The sequence below is a fragment of the Ovis aries genome, chromosome 20, assembly GCF_016772045.2.
Source record: "Ovis aries strain OAR_USU_Benz2616 breed Rambouillet chromosome 20, ARS-UI_Ramb_v3.0, whole genome shotgun sequence".
Taxonomy (NCBI): domain Eukaryota; kingdom Metazoa; phylum Chordata; class Mammalia; order Artiodactyla; family Bovidae; genus Ovis; species Ovis aries.
Genome location: NC_056073.1, coordinates 40,175,220 through 40,200,822, shown reverse-complemented (window position 1 = coordinate 40,200,822; position 25,603 = coordinate 40,175,220). Strand labels below are relative to the sequence as shown.

The 25,603-nt window shown below is 43.7% G+C and overlaps 1 protein-coding gene across 1 annotated transcript; it reads left to right on the top strand.

Moving 5' to 3' along the window:
• The first annotated feature begins 2,685 nt into the window (after positions 1–2,685).
• MYLIP (myosin regulatory light chain interacting protein) lies at positions 2,686–23,853 on the top strand. Its single transcript, XM_015102841.4, has 7 exons — positions 2,686–2,998; positions 4,047–4,237; positions 15,655–15,840; positions 17,330–17,527; positions 18,199–18,363; positions 19,314–19,734; positions 22,291–23,853. The coding sequence occupies exons 1-7, from the start codon at positions 2,912–2,914 to the stop codon at positions 22,378–22,380; spliced, it is 1,338 nt and encodes a 445-aa protein (XP_014958327.2). The 5' UTR covers positions 2,686–2,911; the 3' UTR covers positions 22,381–23,853.
• Positions 23,854–25,603: the final 1,750 nt, after the last annotated feature.

The following is a 25,603-nucleotide window of genomic DNA, read 5'->3' as shown; positions in this document are numbered from 1 at the left end:
CCCCCAGGCCCGGGTGTGCAGGCTTATTTTGGAGTTAGACCCAGCTGGGGCTTGAAACCGGCTCCAGACGTTTCATAGCATTGCCAGATGGTGGGATCCTCTAGGAAGCAGTTCTACTGTGGGCTTTTTACTCCCTAACCAGGTCTTTGAACATAATCTGCTTTCTCACCCAGGCACCAGCAAACTTAGCCTTCTCATTCCTAACTAATCTGCTCTCTATATCTCTACTCAAGGAAGAAATGAGGAAAGAGAAAAACCAGGGAGAGAGAGAGGAAGAGAGGGAAAGATTAAGGTCTCCTATTTCCTGGACATGCTAACAGAAGCCAGTATTCTTTTTCTTCTTGGTTATCATGATTTCTACCCCCACCCCAAGTGCTGCTTTTCCCATTTTTAGCTTTGTTTTGTTTTAAGAAACCCTTCTCCTCTTCAGTCTTATCTGATGATTCAATTTCAAAACCCACTGACATCTTTACCAACCATCCCACAGTCAAAGCATGGTCCGGGTTTGTATTAAGAAATATCCCTGGCAAGCCAAAAATATGCTATTTTTAAAGTAGTTTCTCCACAGCATGAGTATTTGGTTTCGGTGTTTGGTTGTTTTGGGGTTAGGTTTTGGTTTTTGATTTTTGTTTTTGGCCAATTGATATGTCTCCCTTTCCATTCATTTTCAAGCCTCGTCCCCACTGATTCTGTGAGCTCCCCCAAATTTTGTGCACTAAATTCTTTTTTGCTTTAGTTAGACAACTTTTGGTTCACTGGCATTGGTTTAGCCAGCGTGGTCACTCAGTAAGCAAAACTGTTTACCAGTACACTTGGCCTCTGTCTTGCCCCTCACCTCTTCTCCCAGTTCTAAAATTTCTACAGATTAAGCACAGATTAGATGACAATTACACAAATGTTGTCTCCTAGATAAATTTCCCAGATCAGTAAACTGAAATTAAGTGAATCAGGAACAAGAGTTGATACAAGACAGGACTATTTCAGCAGCATATCCTGAGATGTATTATATATGTGTGTGTGTGTGTGTGTGTGTGTGTGTGTGTGTGTGTGTGTGTGTGTGTGTGTGTGTGTGTGTGTGTGTGTATGGCCGTGTTTGGTCTTAGTCACGGCACAGGGGATCTTCCTTGCATCACATGGGATCTTTCCTTGTGGAGCAGGGACTCTCTGGTTTTAGCGCTAGGGCTCAGTACTTACAGGGCTAGGCAGCTGAGGTGCACTGGCTTCTTAGCTCCCCAGCATGTGGGATCTTAGTTCCCCTACCAGGGATGGAACCCATGTCCCCTGCATTGCAAAGCAGATTCTTAACCATTGGACCACCAGGGAAGTCTTGTGAGGTGTATTCTTAAAAGACACAAGGAAAGATATGCATGTGTGTGCCCTTCTGCAGCACTGGAGGTTGGGACTTGGTTTAGTTTTAGCCATCGTGGGCTTTAGTGAAAGACTGTGGTGGGATCCTAACCAGTAGTCTTCTCCTCTGATATTCTTACTTCTTTGTAAATAAATGTCAGCGGGACAGAAATAATTGGAACTCCAGGAAAGGGATAATGACAGAAGTCATCAGCAGGTGGTGACAGAGCTGGCAATATAGATCTCCTTACATATACCATAAACCGGGTCATTCAAATGCTTTCTTGAAAACTACCTCTGTTGCTCTTGCCAGCAACGCTGGGGGAAGGCAGGACAGACACTAGAGTCTCCGTCTGCCTGATGAAACACTGAGCTGCAGTGAGAAGTCAGTTTTCAAGGGTCCAAGGCTGAAAGCCACATCTCTGGCTTCTCCTATAAAGAAACCAAAGATGTAGGCTGAGTAACGTGTTGGCTAAGAGAAACAAGTGGTAAATGAGGGAAGAGTTGGAGACTTTAAATTATTAATAGCTTCTATAGATGTTCTGAGATGAGTCCCTTACCCTGAAGTTGAGGATAACACCTGGTTGTCTGAGAGAAAGGGCTGGCACTGGAGCAGGTGCTCAATTAATGTTTAATGAACAAATGAGACAGGGCGTGAGACAAGGATGGGCAACCTGAGAGAGGGCCTTAGTGCCCTGAACCGTGTTTTGATTCAGCACAACGGGTAAACAGAAGCCTTCGGAGAGGGTTCATAGAGAAAGCACTAGAGGAGAAACTCCTTGCCTTATTGAAGAACAACTGTACAAACTTTTATACTCAGATTTTTTTTTTCCAACGACGAGATCTAAAATGAACAAGAATTCTGCCTTCCAACCAGTCACTGTGGCAAACCCCAGAGACAAGAGTTTTGTCAAGCTTTGGAGCTGCTCTGCCTTCAACCCTGAAACGTGCTATTGGAGCGACCCAAGGCTTCTAAAGAATAGCAGCAGCTTGCCGACGGTTAATCACTGTAAATTCAAGCCCGTCAGAAAGGCTCGGGAGCTCCAGGCGGTCGCGGGCTCGGAGCAGCGTCGCCCAGCGGGCAGACGCAGCGGCTGCGCTCCGGGGCCTCCCTCCTCTCCACAGCGTTCCGGCGCCCGCGAGCCGCCAAGTCCCGGGCGGCCGGCGTGGGGGGCAGGGGGACACTCCGCCGGCGCTGGGAGGGCGGGCGGCGGCTGAGCGGGCGCCGCTATTGGCTGGCCGGGCGGCGGCGGAGGGGCGGGACCGCCGTGATTGGCGGGGGGGGCCCAGCCGAGGGGGGCGGGGCCGTTATATCTGAGGAGTCCCCCGTCGCGGCGCAGGCAGTCGGGCTGCTGGAGTGCGGCGCCGCCGCGGGACTCGGGAAGCCGGTTGACGCGCGAGCTGGCGAGGCGGGGGGGGTTGGTGCGCGGCTGCTGAGGGGCGTAGGGCAGGGGTCTGCAGGGCTGCCGTCTCCCGGGGGCCAGCCTTGCCGATCCCGGAGCTGAGTCTGAGCCCCGCGCACACCAAAGACTAGGCGGCTGTGGCAGCAGCGGCGGCCCCAGCCATGCTGTGCTATGTGACGAGGCCGGACGCAGTGCTGATGGAGGTGGAGGTGGAGGCGAAAGCCAACGGCGAGGACTGCCTCAACCAGGTGAGGACCGGGGGCCCCTGCCGGCCCCCTGAGGCCGGGGTCGGGGGGGGCCTCGCGGTGGTGGCGGCGGCGGCAGTGGGGAGTGCGCCTCAGGCGCCCGGCCTGCGGCCCCTCCTTCCCGAGGCCGTAGGGGCGCGCGGCCCCCTTCCTGGCGCGCGCGGGGGTGGCCCGTCGGTGGGGGTGGGGCGGGGGCGCGACGGGCCGCGGGCCTGCCACCCGGTCCCCCAGCCCGGCACTCTGCCGGAAGAAAGCGGCCCGGCACACCTGCTGCAGGTGGTGTGTGCACGAGGCTGCCTGTCGTCCCCGCGGGGCCCGGCGGCGCCACCTGCGTCCCGGGATGAGGTGGCCGGAGGCGGTCGCAGGTCCCTCAGGTTGCTGGGCAGACAAGCCGGGCCCCTTGCTTCTCACTGCTTCTCAAGCGGCCGGTTCACCTCCCTGCCTCTCCCGATTCTCTGGGGACGGTGGGTTTGGGTCATAAACTCCTTGGTTGTCTGTCAGCACACGCGTTTCCTTAGGAGTAAAAAACCGTTCCAAACAGCGCCTAGCGGTGTGGCAGACGTCAGGATTTGCTCTCAAGTGAAACGCTGTGCCTTCAACCCACCTCGACCTGAGATGTGTTTGGAAAGCCTTCTGTAAAGCTTAGCAGACACTTGTGGCGTGTTTCCTGTGTGTTTATTTTTTTGGAACCCAGATGGTTAAAATTGTCCAGATAATAAGCTGCCAAATCAGCTGTGCAGATTGTGCTGGTGGAGGGAATTCCAGTGATTGGAATAAGAAGGAAAATACCCCGTGGATTCCCCTCCTCAGGCTTTCTGGAAGGCTGCATTTTGAGAACTCCTTTTGTGCCTGCCTCTTACACCACGACTAGTGGTTTAAGACTGGAGCCTTAGAACTTTGTTCTTATAGCCTACAACAGGAATTGTAACACCGTTGTTGAACTTTGTATTTTTTTTTTTAAAAACATATGCAAGAATCTTAGATGGAGTCTTGGTTTGCTTTGACCACATGGACCACTTGCTTATCTATGCTGCATTCGTTTTTGTTTTAGGTGTGCAGGAGATTGGGAATTATAGAAGTTGATTATTTTGGACTGCAGTTTACCGGTAGCAAAGGTGAAAGTTTATGGCTAAATCTGAGAAACCGGATCTCCCAGCAGATGGATGGGCTAGCCCCTTACCGGCTTAAACTGAGAGTCAAGTTCTTCGTGGAGCCTCATCTCATCTTACAGGAGCAGACTAGGTAAAATGATGCTAAAATAAACCAATGTCAAATAGACCTTTGATTCCCTTTAGGGAGAGCCACTGCACCTTCCCAGAGATGCTCACAGGCAGGTTTGTTTTGATACAGAGGTTCATAACTTAGAAGTTTTCCATAGCACAGTTCTTTTGTTGAGGTGAAAAGAGAGCAGCATAGTTGCCCAGGGGTGCATTTTCCAGCTCTTGCGGTATTTTTCTTGTCTTTATAAACGATGGGAGAGCAGGGATGAATTCTTACAAACGTTTGAGATCAGCGCCACAACTCAAAAAAATTCTTAAAAGGAAAGAAAGAAGACCCAACTGACTTCCTGATAACAGCATCTACTGCCCGATAGTAACCTCTGCCTCAGCAGTGTTACTGTAGGTCATTGCAGACTGTTCTAACAGAAAGCAGGAAACAGTTCCTCTTGGGTTACTTAAACTTGGTCAACTTCTTCAGCCTAGTGTCAGATTACAGTGTGTAGCAGAGAGCTCTTTTTCCGAATTTTTTAAGTTTTTCAGTTTCTTGCAAATGGCAGTTAAGAAAACTGGTCTAACACCAGTAGTAACATGCTACCCCACAAACACATTACACATGATTGAGTTTAGATTGCTAAATTTCTCTCTCTACTTCTAGAAAGCTACCAGTAGTACGAGACAATTGGAGCGTGTGGTTTCCTTTTTCAAACAGAAAATGGATTCTCCCCTGGACTAGATGTAATACTTTTCTCAAGGATGAGCTAAGCTAGGAAACTGGTGTTTAATATTTATTGCTGAAATGCAGGAGACCTAAATCTTATAGTGGTATATTTATTTTTTTAAAAAATGGAAAATGACTACTTTTAAACACAGCAAACTTTGGATCTTAGTTTTAGTGTTTTCCTACTTTGGCTTGGAAATTTGCCACGACCATAAAAAATGTGAGTGTGACAGTTTTGAGTAATGATGAGTGAGCCATATTCTTTAGCAATTTTTAGCATGTCACTTTATTTTTTTGGTCGTTTACCAGAGGATGGCTAGACACACATTTTGAAATACTGTTTATTTGAGTTTGAAATCTCTGCTTTGCCTTGTTATGGAGCTTTAAAGGGTAAAGGAAGTGTTCAATTTTGTATCTGAGAGAAGCTAGTATATTGAATTCTTAGCGCTTCTAAAAATGTCTTGCAAAATATTCAAGTAATTCCATGTTTAAGAATGTCTTAGCTGTCTGTATGACATCAGGATAGGTTGCACTTTTTCTTTTTTAACTTAAAGCTGGTTTGTGAATGCTTCTACTTTGCAGTTCAGTTTGATAACTTGCAATAGAGTAAGAAAAAAATATATGTATATATATAAAACACAACCTCTTGGAATTTTCATTGTTTAGTTTTATCCGGATTTTGCAGTTATTTCAGGGCCTCCATTTACAAATCTATTTTGATGACACAAATTTATTTTTTTAATCTGCAGAAGCTTGGAGGACTAAATACATCATTAAATGATAGCAGTCATAACAGTGTAACATGTGCATTTGTATTATAAATGCTTACAGATTTTACAGTTTGCTACCAGACATTCTTTACCTGTGTTTTCTTATAATAGAGTTAATAACTATTATCAAATCCATTTTATTCATGCAAGAAATACATTTTATGAATTAGAATTGGAATTAAATTTCCTACTTTATTGACTCAATTGACTTTGACTCTTGAGATTCAAGCCTAATAGCACTCACAGAATGCACATACCTGGTTAGACTCAGTAATTTTAATTGATTTTCATTCCATTTGAAATCATACCAAAAAATTCAGGTGATCTAAACTTTTGATTTTTAAAATATTAGTATTTTACTTTTCTGTGGGATTGTCTGAAGTAACAGAATTTTAAGGAAATGCCACCTAAATTGTGTATAGCATTCAGCTTTATAGATAAAGTGATTTATAATTAGCTTTGTACCTTTTCATTAGGAACATAAGTTGTGCTGGGCCCAGTTTTGCTATAGTTAGCATTGTATTTATGTGCCAGATACTACAGAACAGGAACACTTATTTCCCCTAATGTTAACATAGTAAAGCTGGTGATTAATGTTTTTGATGTTTAATCGTTTGTTATAAAATATTGGTATAAAATGCCATGGAAGTAAAATAGATCTATTTACATAGTGAGTAAGCTCAGCTTTGCCAGTCCAGTTATGAGAGGTGATATTTTAGCATCTCCCAGTCAAGTCATGAGGGTGCGCTTAGTATACTGGAAGTGTCTGGACAGTTTATTAAATGGTGCTGAAATATCCTGCCCAAGCTGTCCTCCATGGACAATTAAAGCAGCCTGCTTACAGTAGAGCTGGCCTAAGGGGGAGCAGTTCATACATTACTTTGCATCAAATTAGGGAGGCTGCTAGAGAATGACAGGCGGAAAGGCCTGTCTGATAGCAGAGTCCTAGGGGCCACACGGAAGCCCTGCATTCTAGGTTCAGCTCAGCCACCAACCACTGGCGTAAACAGCCTTCTAAGACTTGAGACCTGCTGAATACCCTGAAAGAGTTTCTCTAAGATCCCTTCTAGCCGATTTTCTTTTTTTTCCTTTGGCTTCTATTTCTCTTCATATCACTTTTCTAATGCTTTTTTCTAGATAACATTTCTCTGAAGATAGAAAAAACATTTCCAGTGTCTGCTTAGACAGGGAAATAGAGTTAGTCTGGTCTCTGATGTGGCCTAATTTTAGATTTGATTCTTTACCCAGACTATTTTGTTTGCTCTTGAATGAGGAATTCTGGAAAGTAACCGGAGAGGTTTGTTTAGACTCAGCTGGAACATTTCAGAGAGGAAAACAGCAGGTATTTTCAGCAGATGTTTGCCATTCTGTGGATTAAAACGAAACGTGAGACTAATATATTCTGAAAATGGATCTGAAATCTCAGTGATCTTTGAAATTCTTACCTTTCAGAGACTCTTGGTTATTCACAGCAATTCTGACCAGATTTTGTCAACATTTTCAAAACCAGAGGTTAGGGAATTATATGCTTCAGGGATAGTAGGTATTTATACCATCCACTGCCAATAAAACCTTTCTGTTTCTCCTGACTTTGCCACGTTTTAGCAGAGCTCTGTGTTCTTTGCTAGGGGGCACCCTTCTTAGTTAAGATTCACCAACACCTGAATCCTTTATCCCAGAGAACAATCCCCATACAAGCACTCCATGAATGCTAAAGTACATGTTCATGGAAATGTTGTAATCCTGAATGTCGCATCCCATTAGGGTCTTAAAGTTGTGAGCAGTGATGAGTGTGATTGCAGGCCCCAGCTCACTCATCACTCCTTGGAAAAGCCTTCTCTAGGCCCACTGAGGAGACTGAACTCTCCTAATACATCGTGCCACTTTCCTTTACAACGTTTAACGAATGTGTAGCACTCATTTACTTTTGTGACCATTTGCTTATCATCAGCTACTCTAATAATCTAAATTCCATTAAGAAGGAGCTGATCAACCATGTATCCCCAGAGTCTAACAAGTACCTGGTGCGTAAATATTTGCTGAATCAATGAATTAAGAACTTGGAAGTCAGTAAAAATGGGGTTAACTGATACTGATAATACAAATTTTCTTGTAGATATTGACATACTTTGCCAGTTTGCTTCTATAACCTGAAAAGTTTGAGATGATCTAAAAGAAATCTCATCATTAAACAGTTTCTAGCAGTTCTTCTTGATTAATAATTTGCTCAGTGTTTGGCATTCTTCTGTTTGCTTGCTTCCTTCACCCCCTCTTCAAAGCCATTTGTTCATTGTAGCTGTTTGTTCTTATCAAGGATGAACTACCACCCACCTGGACCTTTTATGAAGTTCAGATAGTTTTCAAGCTGCAGGCCGGCTTTATCTAATTTCAGCCAATTTATAGGCCCTTGATACTTATTAAATTCAGTTTTTCCCCATCTCCCAACAAAAATCACTTAGGCATGTGAAAGTTCAGGAACGATGGCATCACTGAAACCCACAAAGCAAATACCACATATAAACTATAGGCAGAGATGAGGTGATAATCTCAAATCAGTCCACAGCTGAATCATGTTGACCCTAGCCCATGCCTGTAATCAAGTTCAGAATCTTATAAAACATTGTCACGAGGGTAAGTGTTGATTATAGAACTTACCTTTGTGTGATTCATGATGGGTAAATTCCATAGGATACATTGCAGGAATATTATGTTTTTTATATCAATTACATGTCTAAGAGTGGAACAACACATTCTTTTTTTTTTTTGATACACCCAAATGTAACACTGGCCCCAGGAAAGTAAAAAAGATTAAAAACAGACATGTATATTATTTTCAAAGAAAGTATTAATTACAAATTTCTGAATTCTAATTTATTAAGTCTTTTTGCTCAGAATATGGGACGTTTGTGTGGTTTTCTGTTTATTTTAGCCACAGGATGCCCACCTGGGCACCTTCATCTCTTTTTGAACTTCTGATACTTATATATACATATAAAATATCAGAGAACATTGAGAAATTGATTTGTAGCAAAAATGAACTTTTCATTTTGAATGTCATTATAAATAAAATCTGACTATTGAGAGAGCACTAAGGGTCAGACCCTGGAGAAAGCAATGGCAACCCACTCCAGTGCTCTTGCCTAGAAAATCCCATGGACGGAGGAGCCTGGTGGGCTGCAGTCCATGGGGTTGAGAAGAGTCGGACACGACTGAGTGACTTCACTTTCCCTTTTCACTTTCATGCATTGGAGAAGGAAATGGCAACCCATTCTAGTGTTCTTGCCTGGAGAATCCCAGGGATGGGGGGAGCCTGGTGGGCTGCCGTCTATGGGGTCACACAGAGTCGGACACAACTGAAGCGACTTAGCAGCAGCAGCAAGGGTCAGACCCAGGGTGACCAGTGGGATTAGGTTCCAGGTATATTTATTCTGAGTTGTGTCCCTGATTCCAGGCCTCTAATCTAGATTGCTGAGAAAGAGATTGTAGTTGACACTCTTAAACTCTGCGATTGCCTGGATTGTTATTTTGCCAGGGACAGCTATCTCCAGTGAGTGAGTAATCATACCTTTTAGAAGTGAGATTTAATGCTTCAAGGTACTTTTTCTGGAGTGAGTTGTAATCAGTTCGAAGTGAGGAATTTCTCTCACCTGTACCCTCCTTACCATTTAACTGCTTTGGAGCCTGAGGAGGAAGCAAATTTATCAGTGATTCCCATTTTACATTTTGGGCTTTGAGAAAGATTTCCTTAAGCCTGAATAGAGACCTGACTTGGTAATTACTGGCTGTGACAGTTTTCTCAGTTGCAAACTTTCCATGAAATGTGTTAGAGTTGATGGTTCATTTTAGTTATGGCTCCTCATTTGAATTCTGAACCTTGACCCTATTACTAGTATTATGTTCTCAACCTCTTAACTATAAAGATTTTCAAATGTACAGATAAGTTGAAGATTTTTACATTGAACACCAAAAACACCTAGATTCTGCTATTAACAGTTTGACATTCTTGTTTTATCACATATTTATCCACTTATTGGTCCCTCTACCCAATAAGTTTTTTTTAATACCTTTCAAAATAAGTTGTAAGTAGATATCTCCCTAAATACTTCACTATGCATATCGTTAACTAGAACTCAGTCTTTGCCTATAGTTCTTTTTTCTTTCAATATAAAATTTCATATGATGAAATGCATAAATCGTAATATTCCACTTGGTGAGTTTTGGCAAATGGATGTACCTGTTTAAATGAAACCCTTTTTAAGATTTAGAATATTAGCATCACTCCAGAAAGTTCCCTCATGCCCTTCTGCAGTCATTCTCTGCTCTCCTTCCCTACTTCCACCCACCTCACTCCACAACCAGGTTGTATGTTTTTCCAGCACAGATTAGTTACGCTTGTTCTACCTCTTGTCAGTGGAATCACACAGTAGGTATTCTTCTATGTCTGGCTCCTTTTGTTCATCATAAATTTTTTGAGACCCATCGTCTTGTTGTATACATTAGTGACTTGTTGCTGTTGATTGCTGAATAGTATTCCATTGTATTATGTACTGCTGTTTGTTTATCCATACTCCATTGATGAACACCTGTTTTCCAGCTGTTGTGAAGAAAGCTGCTATAAACATTCAAGCACGTGTCTTTTTTTGTAGACATGTGTTTTCATTTCTCTTGAGTAAATAAGATTGAAATAGCTGGGTCATAGAGGGAGGTAATTGTTTAACTTACAAGCAACTGCCAGACCTTTTCCAGAAGCAGTTGTACCATTCTGTGCTCCTGTCAGCGGGGGGGGGGGGGGGGGGGGGGGCCAGTTCCTCCACATTCCTGCCCGCCTTCTGCTGGGTTTGCAGTGCTAGCGCATTGTGGTTCTAATTTCTACATCTCTATTGATTAATAACACTTTCTCATCAGCTTATTGGCCTTTCAAACATCTTTTGTGAAATACCTGTTCGGGTCATTTGCCCATTTTTACTTTAGTTGTTGCCTTTATTTTTGAGCTGCACACATTCTTTGTATATACCAGTTTTTTGTCAGATATTTGTTTTATATGTGTACCTTTTTCTTGTGATTTGGCTGGTCTTTTTTTTAATGCATTTTGACTGGAAGAAGTCTTTAATTTTGGTTAAGTTTCACTTATGCACTTTTTTCTTTTATGATTTTTGCTGACTGCATTCTGAGCAACCTTTGCCTATTTCCAAGTCATGAAGATACTCTCCTGTGTTTTGTTCTAAAACTATTACCATTTTGGCTTTTATATTTAGGCCTGGATCCATCTTGAACTGATTTTTGTTGCTCTGGAGTTTAAGATACAAAACAAACGTATAGCAATTCTGTTGTGGTTAGATAATTTTAAAATATAACCTGGCAGTTAGAGCTTGTGGTTTAATGACTCATTGAACTGAGGCTCGCGTTCAGGTGACCTCAGTGGGTGTCTCACTCTGAGGGACTAACCAGCTGTTAAAATGGAGAGCCAGGTTCAGTCAGTCTCTTGGGGAGAAATTCACTTCAGTTATTGGGACCGGAGAGTTTTTAAAAATAACTATTTAGTAGTTTGCCTGCAATGCAGGAGACCTGAGTTCGATCTCTGGATCTGGAATATCCACTGGAGAAAGGAATGGCAACCCACTCCAGTATTCTTGCCTGGAGAATTCCATGGACAGAGGAGCCTGGTGGGCTACAGTCCATATCCACAGAGCGTCAGATACAACTGAGCGACTAACACTTTCACTTTCAGCCATTTTAGAGATGTTTTAGTTGGTTACTTCATTTGGAGTTTAATAGTGAATGTGGATATAGTTGTCTTATATTTGTGTCATGAAAAGCTTTTCAAAATTACATAACCGTAAAGATAACTGGAGGGCAGTAATAGAGAGTAACTGTCCGTGATGAACAGATCCACAACTCCCGATTGGTTTGCAGAAAATTCTGCTTTGATTATTAGATGATTTCTTTATGAGACAAGGCACGGTTTAGAGGAGAGTATTCTGATTACAGTTCTTAAAAGACCTAATTTTATGGCTTAAAATTGTGGAAAGGAATTCATTTTAAAAATAGAGGAAATTCTAAGTACATATTTCTAAACAAAACGTATTAAGGATGTGTGGCTCTTTTTTAAAATTAAAATATATATCCTCATATTTATTCCTATTTTCTTTCTTTTTAATCTTCCCTAATGCTGCAGTAAGTGTGAATTCATGAATGCAAAAACATGAGTTAGCTGGTAATTTTTCACTTTGGGCTTCCAAGCCCCATCCTATGCTGAAAGTATCCAGTTTCTTAGTAACTGAGTAAAACTAGAAGAATCATGAATTTCAAGGTGCAGCCAAAGGAATGTTTAGAAAATGAGCTTGTCTGTTAAGATATATTCATAGACATTTGCCCCGGGGCGGGGGGGCGGCCCACGTGATTGCCCCGGGGGGGGGGGCACGTGGGGGGGCCCACGTGATTGCCCCGGGGGGGGGCCCACGTGATTGCCCCGGGGGCCCCCCCCGGTGATTGCCCCGGGCCCCCCCCCCCGTGATTGCCCCGGGGGGCCCCCTCGTGATTGCCCCGGGCCCCTCCCCCCCCCCGTGATTGCCCCAGGGGGCCCACGTGATTGCCCCAGGGGGCCCACGTGATTGCCCCAGCGGCAATAGCCTAAATTGAATTTGATATGCCAATCACTTTTGATCTTTGGGGAAAAAAAAAAGGCAATTCACTGCAGGTCTGACTTCTTTGAACACATCTACTTATTTTGAGAATATTGGTAACCTTTAACCCAGCCTACGAAAAGGGAGAGGGTGAAATCCATGAACCAGTCAGTTACAGGCCAAATAGTTCAAGGGAAAATAATAGAAGAAAATACTTCACTCAGAACCACCCCTAACTGTTGAGCCATCCCTGGATTCCTTGCTGTCAGTGGTTCTGCACGCCCTGTCATCCTCCATCTGGGAAGAACACATTAAATAAAGTCTGCTGATGGCCTGCCGCCGCTGTGACCTTTGCTATCGCTGCTCCACGTGCTCTTCTAGAGAGCATAAACTTGTCACCTAAGTGCCAGTTTGCAGCCTGAGTTATTTTGATAGGATACTTTCCTTCACACCAAAAGACTGTAAGTTCCATCAAAAGAGGAACTATCACATATATTCACCCTTGAACCCCAGCACTCCAGCATAGGGCTTGGCACAGAGACGATGCATGACGGACTTGTTGACTTGAAAAGATTGCTTGATTGCCATGAAATGGCAAAATGCATGAAGTGCCCTACCAGAAAGTTTCTGTAAAGAGGGGGATTTTTGTACTTAAGAGGGTAGCAGTCGCAGTACAGCCTAGAATGTGGAGTATATAGAAAAGGCTATTGCCCTCCACCCCCTTTTTAAAAATTCCAACTCACATGCCGAGAAAGGATCAGGGTTACTCTCAGGCTCCTGGCCACCTGTTAATATTTTGTTATTGCTTCTCTGCCTTTGATTTTGGCAGTTGTCTGTCTAGAAGTTGGCATGGATAGTTTAGAAAAAGAAATTGGACTGATTTTGAACCTCTTCTTTTGCTGGCTATACTAGCCTCTAACTTAATACCTAGGAAATCAGTTAAAAGACACTTTCACATAAGCAGTGATTAAAGATCGAGAAGACTTAGTTTGGCTGATACCCTTGAAAATCTTTCAGCACATGCTTTCTTGTTTAATGTAAGCATATACTGAGGTTTTTGTTTGCTGCTAGCATGTCCTCTGATGACTGCAGAGACAGAGGTACATAAACCAAGATGAAGTTTACCGAATGGTTGTCTAAAAAGCCTTCTGGGGACTGAAGCAGTGTCGCAACACCAAGATTTTATGGGGCTGCTAGATCTCAGTCTTTGGATATTTCAAAACAAGTTATTTTTGTAGTCATATCTTTCCCCCAGTAGGGACCCCCTTCTCAGTTTAGCAGTATGTCAGAAATACTTTAAAGACAAGCAGATGTTTGGTTTAATAAAAACCATGCTTGTGTTCTCTCAGTGCTATTATGCATTCTTACTGTGATTTCTTCATAGGGGGCTTTGAATGAAAAAAAAACACTACAGTGTTTGGCAGAGTCTGATAATTTTAAACATTTCTTTATCGTTGTAGAAGGCACAAAATGTTGAATTTAAGCATTTTTTAAAGGAGGATTAATGGCTCTTGTCAGCCCAAAGTTTTGAGACACTCAGCAGTGCCCCTCCTTGTTTTTTCTAGCCTCAGGTTCTCCTGCCTTGCATTGTTCTCATACCTTCTACCTGGATGTCAGACACAAGACTAACATAAATAAAAGTGACTTGAGGACTCGAATAAGGATATCCAGCTGAAGGGGGAAGCTGAGTTTAGGAGCCCTGTTCAGAGCTTTACAGTGATGATCACAATTCATTTGTTAATTGAGGGAGTAGTGTGGCATTTCAGAATGTTGGAAAGAATGTATTGAGTCATCAGGGAAAGTTATACTTCTGCATTTGCCAGAGACAAATTTCATAACCCTGGCCAATCTGTCTATGACAGTTTAAACACTCTGTTCAGAGTCTTAGGCAATACAAATTGTCAGGTAACGACATCTGAAGTTTTCAAGGATTCTAAGTTTCACTTACCTTTTGGTAAACGTGGAATGCAGTGTTGCGTACCGTTAGGACAGGGTCAGATGGAATGCAACTAGGATGGGACTATAAACTAATTGCAGACAGTGTGTAGGTTTATGTACATTTACAGAACTCTCTGATGTTAGATGCACTTAGAAAGTCAGTTTACATGCAGCTAAATGGTTTGTGTGTGAATTAGCCAGAAGGGTATCCAGATGAGGGGATAGGAAGAGTGGCCTTCAGGACAGAGGGAACAGCAAGACCAGAGATGTGGGAGTGTGAATATGCTTGGTTTTTCCAGAAAAAAAGAATTGTCCCTTTCCTGGGGCACAGTGGCTGGAGGGAATGACAAGAGTGCATGTGTGTTTGCTCAGTCACTTCAATTCTGTCTGACTCTGTGACCCTGCGGACTGTAGCCTGCCAGGCTCCTCTGTCCGTGGACTCTCCAGGCAAGAGTATGGGAGTAGATTGCCATGCCCTCCTCCATGGGATCTTCCCGACCCAGGAATCGAACCCGCATCTCTGATGTCTTCTGCGTTGGCAAGCGTGTTCTTTATTACTAGTGCCATCTGATGGCTGGAAATCTGGGGCAAGACGTTGAGAAGTCTGGGTTCATGCTGACAGTGTGCTTCCTTGGCAAACAATGGGGATGTCTTGAAGGATTCTGAACAGAGGAATGGCAAGTCTATATCATAAGTCTATATCTTCCAAGCAAGCAGCTTGGAAGATGGATTCATGCAGAGTCTAGAAGAGAGATCAGCCTAGGGGCTATTGTAAATTCTCTGACAGTTGAGAGCTACAGTAGGACAGAGGAAGTAAAAACAGGGAAAACGGAACTAGATTTAAAAGAATTTTCAGAGATAGAAATTAGGCAGAAAGAAAATGAAGACTCAAGATTGAGTGTGTGGTAAAACTAGCAAATCAGTCTCTGGTTTCCACTGGGAGAAAAAGTGGGTTTGGGGAGGAAGACAGTTTGGCTCCGAACAAGGTGAAATTGGGATACTGAAGAACACCTAGGGGTGAAGTCTGTAAGCTCTTGCACATTTGCATATGAGCCTTAGCAGAGAAGTTCAGGTGAAAACGAGAGATTTGAGTGTCATTTGAATAAGATATCAATTACACATCAAGAAGAAATTTTTCTGATTAAGATCATTTCTTTTGAAATGTATAATGCAGAAACGTGTATATAATTATTGTGTGTGTATGTACTCCTTAGACTTATTTTGCCTTCTCATAATTTTAATAAAAGGTCTGTAAGTGTAAGCGTTTCCCAAGTAGGTTTCTACCGGGCTCTGTTTTTCTTACTTAAAAGGGATTATGGAATTGCCACGCAGTGCATCTGACAACCATGTTAGTCCCCCGGCATAACCTCATTCTCATATTGCTTTGCAGGCATATCTTTTTCTTGCATATAAAGGAAGCCCTCCTGGCAGGCCACCTCCAGTGTTCCCCAGAGCAGGCAGTGGAACTCAGCGCCCTCCTGGCCCAGACCAAGTTTGGGGACTACAACCAGAACACGGCCAAGTACAGCTACGAGGAGCTGTGTGCCAAGGAGCTCTCTAGTGCCACCTTGAACAGGTGAGGCCTCACTTCAGGCTCCTGTTTGTTGTCATGGATCTAGCAGATTTATAAGAATCTCCAGGAGAAAGATCAAACTATGATAGATACAGGTAATTTGTGAGGTCGAGACTAGACCATTGCCCACTCAAACCAACTGTTTTCAAAAGATTCTTATCCTTTTCTTTGAGAAACTTACAAACACAAAATATAATTCACACAAATAAATGCCCTTATACAAAATGCTGTGTAACAGAAATTATGAAGTCTCTGGCCTTTTAAGAATGTAAGTCTCTTAGAGAGTCTATCGGGTATGTTGACCTTTCCTTCATCCCAGAAAGGATTAAATCAAGAGACCTTACATAGGTGTTTTAATTATCTATTCATGGGTAATGAGTTGCCCTCCAAAACTTAGTGGCTTCAAACAGGAAAGATCATCTCACAGTTCTCTGGGTCAGGAGTCTGGCGTGGCCTGCCTGGGTTCTCTGGCTTCGGATCTCTCAGGAGGCTGCAGTCAAGCTGCCCATGGGGTTCACCCTCTTCCGAGGGCCCAGCTGAGGGAAGGATCCGCTTCCAACTGGGCTCAGGTGGCTTGTTGCCTGGCCTGTGCCCTTACCACATGGGCCTCTTTGCATAACATGGTGACTAGCTTCCCCCAAGACAGGCAGTCCGGTCAGAGCAAGAGCGAACACCCAAGATGGAGTCTTTATAAATTAATCTCAGAATTGAGTGACAGCCCATCCCTTTTGCCATAATCTGTTCATTAGAAGCAGGTCATTAATCCAGCCTATACTCAAGGAAGGCCTCCTGGTGGCTCAGATGGTAAAGTGTCTGCCCGCAGTGCAGGAGACCTGGGTTGGACTCCTGGGTTGGGAAGATCCCCTGGAGAAGGAAATGGCAACCCACTCCAGTACTCTTGCCTGGAAAATTCCACGGACTGAGGAGCCTGGTAGGCTACAGTCCATGGGGTTGCAAAGAGTCAGACACGACTGAGTGACTTCACTTTCTTTTTTTCATACTCAAGGAAGTTATAGAGGGGCGTGGATACCAGGGGGTGGGGATCTTTAAGGACTATATTGGAGGCTGTTCCCCCCCAATAGATAAAATAAGTCCTGCATATTTAAGTTCCAAATGACCTAATCAATCCCATATAATGCTATATTATAATGAAACTTAGAAAGTAAACTTAGACAAATACATGAGCCATTCCTAGGTATAAATTTCTTACATATATTTTTAGAGATTTTCTGTTCTTTTAATTTATCCTCAACTGGCATCCCCAGTAGTTTTTTCTACTAAATATTTAATAGTTGAGATCTTGAACAGTGTCTTAAAAGTATTTTACAATAAGGTTGCTAATTAAATGAAACATCAATAATATATAGCGTTAAGTTTTTATGATTCGTAAATGACAGTGTCAGTCTAATTCACTAGTGGAAATAATAGATTTCTCTCTGAAGACTGCATCAGTTAACCTGTCTGTACACTCTGGCCTTTTGGTGTCTTACAGCATTGTGGCAAAGCATAAGGAGCTGGAGGGGACCAGCCAGGCTTCAGCCGAATACCAAGTTTTGCAGATTGTGTCAGCAATGGAAAACTACGGCATTGAATGGCATTCTGTGAGGGACAGCGAGGGGCAGAAGCTCCTCATTGGGGTTGGACCTGAAGGAATCTCCATTTGTAAAGATGACTTCAGCCCAATTAATAGGTATCCCAGGTCTTAAATTTGTTTAGGGTGGCTCAGACGGTAAAGTGTCTGTCTACAATGCGGGAGACCTGGGTTCGAGCCCTGGGTTGGGAAGATTCCCCTGGAGAAGGAAATGGCAATCCACTCCAGTACTGTTGCCTGGAAAATCTCATGGACAGAGGAGCCTGGTATGCTACAGTCTATGGGTCGCAAAGAGTTGGACATGACTGAGCGACTTCACTTCAAGTGTGTATATACTCTTGTAGCTCTGATCATGAAAATAGAAAGTGGAGAGGGATTTACTAAACAGTCGTCCTTTAGGGATAACATGTTTCATTTGGGGTAGTACATTAATTTTATTCAGGCCTTGATAACCATTCCATTATTTTTTTTAAATGCAGGCTTAAGTGTACTGATGTGGCGGAGTTAATATTTCTCAAATGTCATTCATGGCTATAAAAATCTCATTTCACCTACACACAGTCCCCCAAAACTCCCTCTAGAGCTCCTCTTCACTTACCCCAAGTGCTTTTCAATGAACCTTTATAACTTGCAAGCAGAGTGCTTATCTGATGGTCTTATCTGAGCATCTGGTTTTATGGCTGGGCCACGGCCCATGGGAACCTCACTAGGTGCCTGCGCAGTGGCGGACTTCCCCTGAGTTGGCTTACTTTTCTCTTCCCCCGTTTTAGGATCGCTTACCCCGTGGTGCAGATGGCCACCCAGTCAGGGAAGAACGTGTACCTGACCGTCACCAAGGAGTCTGGGAACAGCATCGTGCTCTTGTTCAAGATGATCAGCACCAGGGCGGCCAGTGGGCTCTACCGAGCCATCACAGAGACACACGCGTTTTACAGGCACGTACCCTCCCTGTGCTCCATGACCCCAGGGTCTGCCTCGGGGCTGAGGTTTCCAGGTGACAGCAAGCCTCCTACAATTCCTGGGATCATTGTGTCAGTGAATCGTGTACAGAGTTTAAAAAATCGGCTATTTGTGAGCCCTTCATTTCTGCCCTAGTAGGGGTCCTTCTCAACATTGTCCTGCTTTTCTTTCAGAACATGTGCATGTGGCGTGGAAGGTGTGAGTGTGAGCTGCACAGACTCGCTCCACTGCTCATCTCTTAGCCCCTTTCCTCACCACCCCCACTCTCCCCACCCCCTGACCAAGGTAACTCTGAGTGAGGGCTTGTTCAGTGAGGGCTTGTTTTTGCCCTTGTTTTTTGCCCTTTCCCTGCAGGATAACCCAAGTTGTTTTTCCTCCCTGGGAGAGTAGCTGCTCTGAATCCTCAGTGTGTAATGAGGATCCCTCGATAACCATATTGATTCCCTCATTTCTGAGGGTGCTTTAGTGTTGTGATTTGACTCAAATATTTGGAAAATCAAAAGCTACAAAATGTAATTGGCAGGCAACCGAACTATTTTATGTTAAAATAGACACATTGTGAAGCAGAATGGAAAATTTGTAGAAATTTTTAGCATAAATCCAAGGTTACAAAGAAAAATGTCCCTTTTCTCGCCATAAGCTGCCTTCGACTGTAGCTACTGTCCGTGGAGGTGGAGGTGCCCTCTGTGTTCACCGCTGCCCAACCAGAGGTCCTTTCTCAGGAGACATTTGAGAAGCATAGAGGTGGCATCATTGAGATGCTTAACACATGCGAGACTGGAAGGATTTATTTTCATGCATGCAGACAAGAATGTTAAATGTCTGCGGACACGAGCCTCCCTATTCATGGCAGCATTTAAGGTCCGGCTCGTGGGGACACCCTGGCCTGTCAGCACTGAGGTGGGTGTTGCGTCTCTGTCCGTAGGTGTGACACAGTGACCAGTGCCGTCATGATGCAGTACAGCCGAGACCTGAAGGGCCACTTGGCTTCTCTCTTTCTGAATGAAAACATCAACCTGGGCAAGAAGTATGTCTTCGATATTAAAAGAACCTCCAAGGAGGCATATGACCACGCCAGGCGGGCTCTATATAACGCGGGTGTGGTGGACCTCCTACCCAGAAGCGACCCCAGCCCCCCAAACTCTCCCCTGAAGTCCTCAGAGAGCAGCACCAGCTGTAGCAGCTGCGAGGGCCTCGGCTGCCAGCAGACCCGCGCCCTCCAGGAGAAGCTGCGCAAACTCAAGGAGGCCATGCTGTGCGTGCTCTGCTGTGAGGGTGAGATCAACTCGGCCTTCTGCCCCTGTGGCCACACCGTGTGCTGCGAGGGCTGCGCCACCCAGCTCCAGGTGAGGGGGCCGCCTGGCTCCAGGTGAGGTCTTGCCTGGTTACAGGTGAGGGGGCTGCCTGGCTCCAGGTGAGGGGCTGCTGCTTAGCTGGCTGCCACGGGCCAGGTGCTGACTTGTGGAGGCACTGATGGAAAATGTCCATGTCCACCTGGGGAAGGTCTTTGTATCTGGTGACTAGGAAGGTGTGGCCCTTAGAAAACAGTATAGATTAGCACACTTTTCTCGACAATGTAATTACTAAACTACAGGCTTCTTTCCAGTCCTGGAAACGAGGATCAGATTTACACGGTAAGACATCTCGTTGGGCTGGATCTTCCAACAAGATCTCCCAAAAGAAGGCTGAACTCCTTCTTTTCCATTTCATGTTTTCTCTGCTTCCTGACACTTAGGAGGATGGTGTCTTTTACTTACTTATTATTTGGGGAAGAATTCTTAGAGTTTTGGGTGATAGTTAACTCACAGTAGGTTGTTGCCTGATTATTTATGATTCATTTCCTTTTATTACCAACTGTGTTTCTCAGGTCCCCTTGGATTGGCTCTCAGTTAGCAAGTCAAACTACTTTTAAAGTTTGTACACAAAATAAAGTACCTCTTACATAGTAGGTTTTTCTTTCTTGCACCTTGCATTTCCTTTTACAAAACTTTTTTCAGTTTGTTTTCATCCCCTAGAACTGTTAGCTACATGTCGCTGTGGTTTTATGTAAAATTAGCCCTAAATAACTTCTAGTCCTTAAGAAGCTGCTAATTTCAGAACTATTTTTAGGGCTACACATGAGCCAAGAGGATGCCTGCATTCTTCCTTAGACTATACAATACACTCTTTCCCCAGGAGTGGTCGTGAATTTGCCTTTTTCTGTCCACGTTGTCTGACCCTCACACCTAAGGCTCCCCCTGTGATTGAGGAGGGGATCTGCTTGCTGAGAGGCCAGCCCCAGGGTGGGGGTGGGGGTGTGTGACTGTCCTGTGACTGGAGCAACCATGCTCCCTGGCCATGTGGCATCCACCCAGTGATGTTGTCCAAGCCAACTAGCCAAGGACACAGTCTCTGGAAGGGTCTCTGGGTCTCCTGCATCCCTGCCCGAGGCTTCATAGTCAGCGCACGTGGGGACTACAGTCTCATCTCACAGCAAAAGATCGTCAGAATCATTTCACTCACTGTGCCGTGTTTAGAGTCTGACTGAAAACCTGATTAATTTCCTTCAGTTTATACTTTTTCATAATCTTTAGTTTTATTTACTTACTTTTAAAACTTTTTATTTTGTGTTGGGCTTTCAGTTCAGTTCAGTTGCGTCCGACTCTTTGCGACCCCATGAATCGCAGCACACCAGGCCTCCCTGTCCATCACCAACTCCTGGAGTTCACTCAGACTCACGTCCATCGAGTCAGTGATGCCATCAGCCATCTCATCCTCTGTCGTCCCCTTCTCCTCCTGCCCTCAATCCCTCCCAGCATCAGAGTCTTTTCCAATGAGTCATCTCTTCGCATGAGGTGGCCAAAGTACTGGAGTTTCAGCTTTAGCATCATTCCTTCCAAAGAAATCCCAGGGCTGATCTCCTTCAGAATGGACTGGTTGGATCTCCTTGCAGTCCAAGGAACTCTCAAGAGTCTTCTCCAACACCACAGTTCAAACGCATCAATTCTTCAGCACTCAGCCTTCTTCACAGTCCAACTCTCACATCCATACATGGGGTATAGCCGATTAATAATGTGATCGTTTCAGGTGAACAGTGTAGGAACTCAGCCATACATAGACATGCATCCTTTCTCCCCTAAACTCGCCTCCCATCCAGGCTGCCACACAACATTGCACTGAGTTCCCTATGCTATACAGTAGGTCCTTGTTGGCTATCCATTTAAAATATAACATTGTGTACATGTCCATCCCAAACTCCCTGACTATCCCTGCTCCCCATCTTTCCCCCTGGCAATCATAAGTTCATAGTCTGTCTCTTTCTGTTTTATAAGTAAGTTCATTTGTATCATTTCTTTTGAGATTTTACCTATAAAGGATGTCAGGTTTCCCTTGTGGCTCAGATGGTAAAGAATCCGTCTGCAATGCAGGAGACCCAGGTTAGATCCCTGAGCCGGGAAGATCCCCTAGAGAAGGGAATGGCAACCCAGTCCAGTATTCTTGCCTAAAGAATTCCATGGACAGAAGAACCCTGGTGAGCTGCAGTCCATGGGTTGCAGAGAGTCGGACACGACTTTGCAACTACACTTTCACTTTCATAGGTGGTGTCATATGATATTTCTCCTTCTCTGCTTGACTTAACAATCTCTAGGCCCATCCATGTTGCTGCATATGGCATTATTTCATTCTCTTTAATGACTGGGTAATATTCCATTGTATATGTGTATTATCATCTTTATTTTTAATCCTTTGTCAAGTGCAAACTTACAAACTGGTCAGAGAGCAAAGATCTCTCCCAGGGAAAAGCTAGAAATAATTGTGACCACAACGTATTTAGAAAATGCACTGTAACAGGTACCACAGGTAAACACTGAAGACACAGATCTGAGAAGGTGTCCTAACCTGTAGTGCCGCTTCTTTTCCAGTTGTGTCCCGTCTGCAGATCACGGGTGGACCACATCCAGCACGTCTACCTGCCAACGCACACCAGTCTTCTCAACCTGACTGTGATCTGATCTGCTGTGCACTTACAGGACATGCCATGTCTCCATGAACTGCACTAGTATAAGCTATAAAAGAGATAGATTGTGGAGAGAGAAAATACTCCCAACACCCATCTGCCATGCAACGTATAGGGGAAGAAAAACCAACAAGGAAGAATAGAAAGAATATAACTACTTCTCACCGCCAAAATGTACCATGTGTAGAATCAGCACCTGCTGGGTGGTGACCAGGAGGAGCTCTGGGACCCAGAGACATTCCTTGGACTTTCCTTCTTTTTATGATCAAGTAAGGAATCAGGAAAAATCTTTGACATCAGCCTAACCCTAAAGTGGGTACCTTTTAGAAAATGATGTTTTAAGTCTCCTTAATGTATCCCAAGGTAAGTTTCCTACCTGCAGCCAATTTTGTAAGAATTTGTTTTAAGGATTTACTTGGTTCTTTTTGTATGGGTCACGGAGCTCCGGACATTTTTAATAGGAAAATTTTTCTTAAAGAGATAGTCATCGTTTTAATGTCATTTCTGTTTTTTCTAACTTGTTCAAAATGATTGGGAGGCAAGCAGATTTAAAAGTCGATTTGGGAACTTTTTTTTAAAGTGGGCAACAAAGTTGTCAGATTTAAACCAGTCTGGCCAGTGGAAAGCAGATCACTCCACATGGATGGATTCCTGTCCCTTCCGTCTCCCTTCTTCTTACCACATCCCCAAGCCTTTCAATGATAGAATGCTACCAGTTTAGTTAGACGATTTCTATGTAGTAGTTGGCACTCCTTGGGCCTCTTGAGTTGGGGGAACATTTTAAGATTGAAAAGGGAGTGCATGTTCCTTGGAAGGGAGAGCATTGTTCGCCGAGATGACGCTTCATGGCATACAAATGGGGTGGTTTGTGAATTCTCCCATGCACCCTGCTCCAGCTTCACCCAGTGGGGTTGCTTTTGCTTGATCCATCAAGCCTTTTACAGCCTTATCATAGATGTCCTAGATATTATATGCTTTTTTTCTTTTTTGGTAGTAAATGCTTAGGTATTAACTCTTTGTTGTCCCTCTATGTTATAGAGAGGTTTCGGGTTTTTTGTTTGTTTCTGTATTTTTAATCATGTTTTTCCACTCCCACTTGGGAATTTTGGACGCTGGTCAGCTTGTGGGTTTTCTAGGATGTTGGGAAACCTAGGTGACCTTATTGGGTGCAATACTAGCTACGTTAAAGCTAGAAACCTACACTGTCACTTTACTGAGATTTCTGAGTATACTTTCCATATTGCCTTAATGTAGCAGTAATGTGTTTATGCATTTGTTTCTTTGCACAGACATTTTGTCAAATATTAAAACTCTACTTTTTTATGGCACATATTAGCATATAAGCCTTTATTCCAAGAGGTATTTATTTTTTCACTTGTAAAAAATAATGTTTCCACATAAAGAACTCTGTTATATCCTAGAGGACTTCTGTCTTTTATATTCAGGATAATAAAGACTTTAAAGCAAACATGGGTGTTTGTATCGTCATAGTGATTGTCATTTAAGCCAGTTTTTAATCATTTAAAAAGAACACAGATAACATCCTGGTTAGTATCTGCTGTGGTCCTTCATGGGAAGTTTGAAAATGTTCAGAGTATTGGCTCTAACTGAGGAGAATGTTTACCAGTTACTCATTCATCTATGTTTTCTGGTTTATAGGATTGGAATGTAGATGACAGTGGGGTCATATGCACAAGCAGAAGAGAAGTTGGGAAAAGGACTGTAAAGTACTGGAGAAGGAAGGGAGTGGCAAAGTTGAAAGTTAAAAATGTAAACCCGGGTGGTACCACTAGTGCATGGCCTAGTCAGGACAGGTGAGTGTCGTCCTGGGTCCCAGCAGAGACAGCCCCAGGCTGCAGACATGATGACTGCCTTCCATAGGACAGCTTGCCTGCTTCTGCCAGTACCTCGTTGCCCTACGTGTGCCAGTGTGTGCTCATAAAGTACGTTGTGGAGTAGAGTACAGTACACGTAATATAAAGAACTCAGAACTTTCTATCTGTGGCAGTTGTGTAATTTCAGCTGCTGCAGAAGTTCAGTACAAGTGCAGTGACTTTAAGTAAATAATTTTCTAAAAGTCAAGAAAAGCAAGATTTGTTTTCCACAAGTCAGCCCACCATCAATTTCTAGGAATTAACTCATTTGTTCAATCAATACATTTATTGAGCACCTGCTAGGTTATTATGCAGCACCGGAAATTTAATAATGACCATGACATGAATGATATAGGACTTAACCTATAATTTACACTGTTTTCTCTATATATAGAAATTAATATTCAGAATCATAGAATATTAACACTGGAGGGAATCCTAAGGGTGATGGTCTCAAAATGCTGGCCAGAATAATGGATGGATGGATGACAGGCCAACAAGTGGATGGGATATTGTTCACTCTTCTAGACCCTGGACTCCTAAAATTTAATGACTAAAACAGAACTACTATATTACAAGGTGACTTAATAGAACTATAAGAAAAGTGCCATGGAGGCACAGAAGTTGATGGTTAGTTCTCCTTAGGAGCCAAAAACCCTGTAAGCTGAGCCTCAACATTATAGAGGAATTTTGCTAGGTGGTAAAGAAAGAATATGGTGCCCAAAGGGTTAGAGCGCAGTTTGGGGCTCTGGACCATCTGCTGTTGTCAATGACGTGGTAAGAAAATGAAGCTCAGAAGGGAATGTGGCTAGAGTTACAGTAGTGGACATCCTTGAATTCTAGGCTTCATTTGGACTTGGTTCTCCACTGCGTTCAGAACCAAGAACTTTTGAAGATGAGAGGGTGGCAGGCAGATCTGGTTCTTGCACAGGGAACTCCTACCTCAGAGGAAAGGATGCACAAGAGCAGGAAGAGAACAGAAAACTCAGTTTTGATCATCGATCGACATTACTTTGCCGACAAAGATCCGTAGAGTCAAAGCTAAGGTTTTTTCAGTAGTCATGTGTGGATGTGAGAGTTGGACCATATAGAAGACTGAGCATCGAGGAATTGATGCTTTTGAATTGTGGTATTGGAGAAGACTCTTGAGAGTCCCTGGAACTGTAAGGAGATCCAGCTGGTCAATCCTAAAGGAAATCAGTCCTGAATATTCATTGGAAGGACTGATGCTGAAGCTGAAGCTTCAGTACTTTGGCCACCTAATGCAAAGAGCTGACTCATTAGATTAAAGGCAGGAGGAGAAGGGGACGACAGAGGACGAGATGGTTGGATGGCATCACCAGC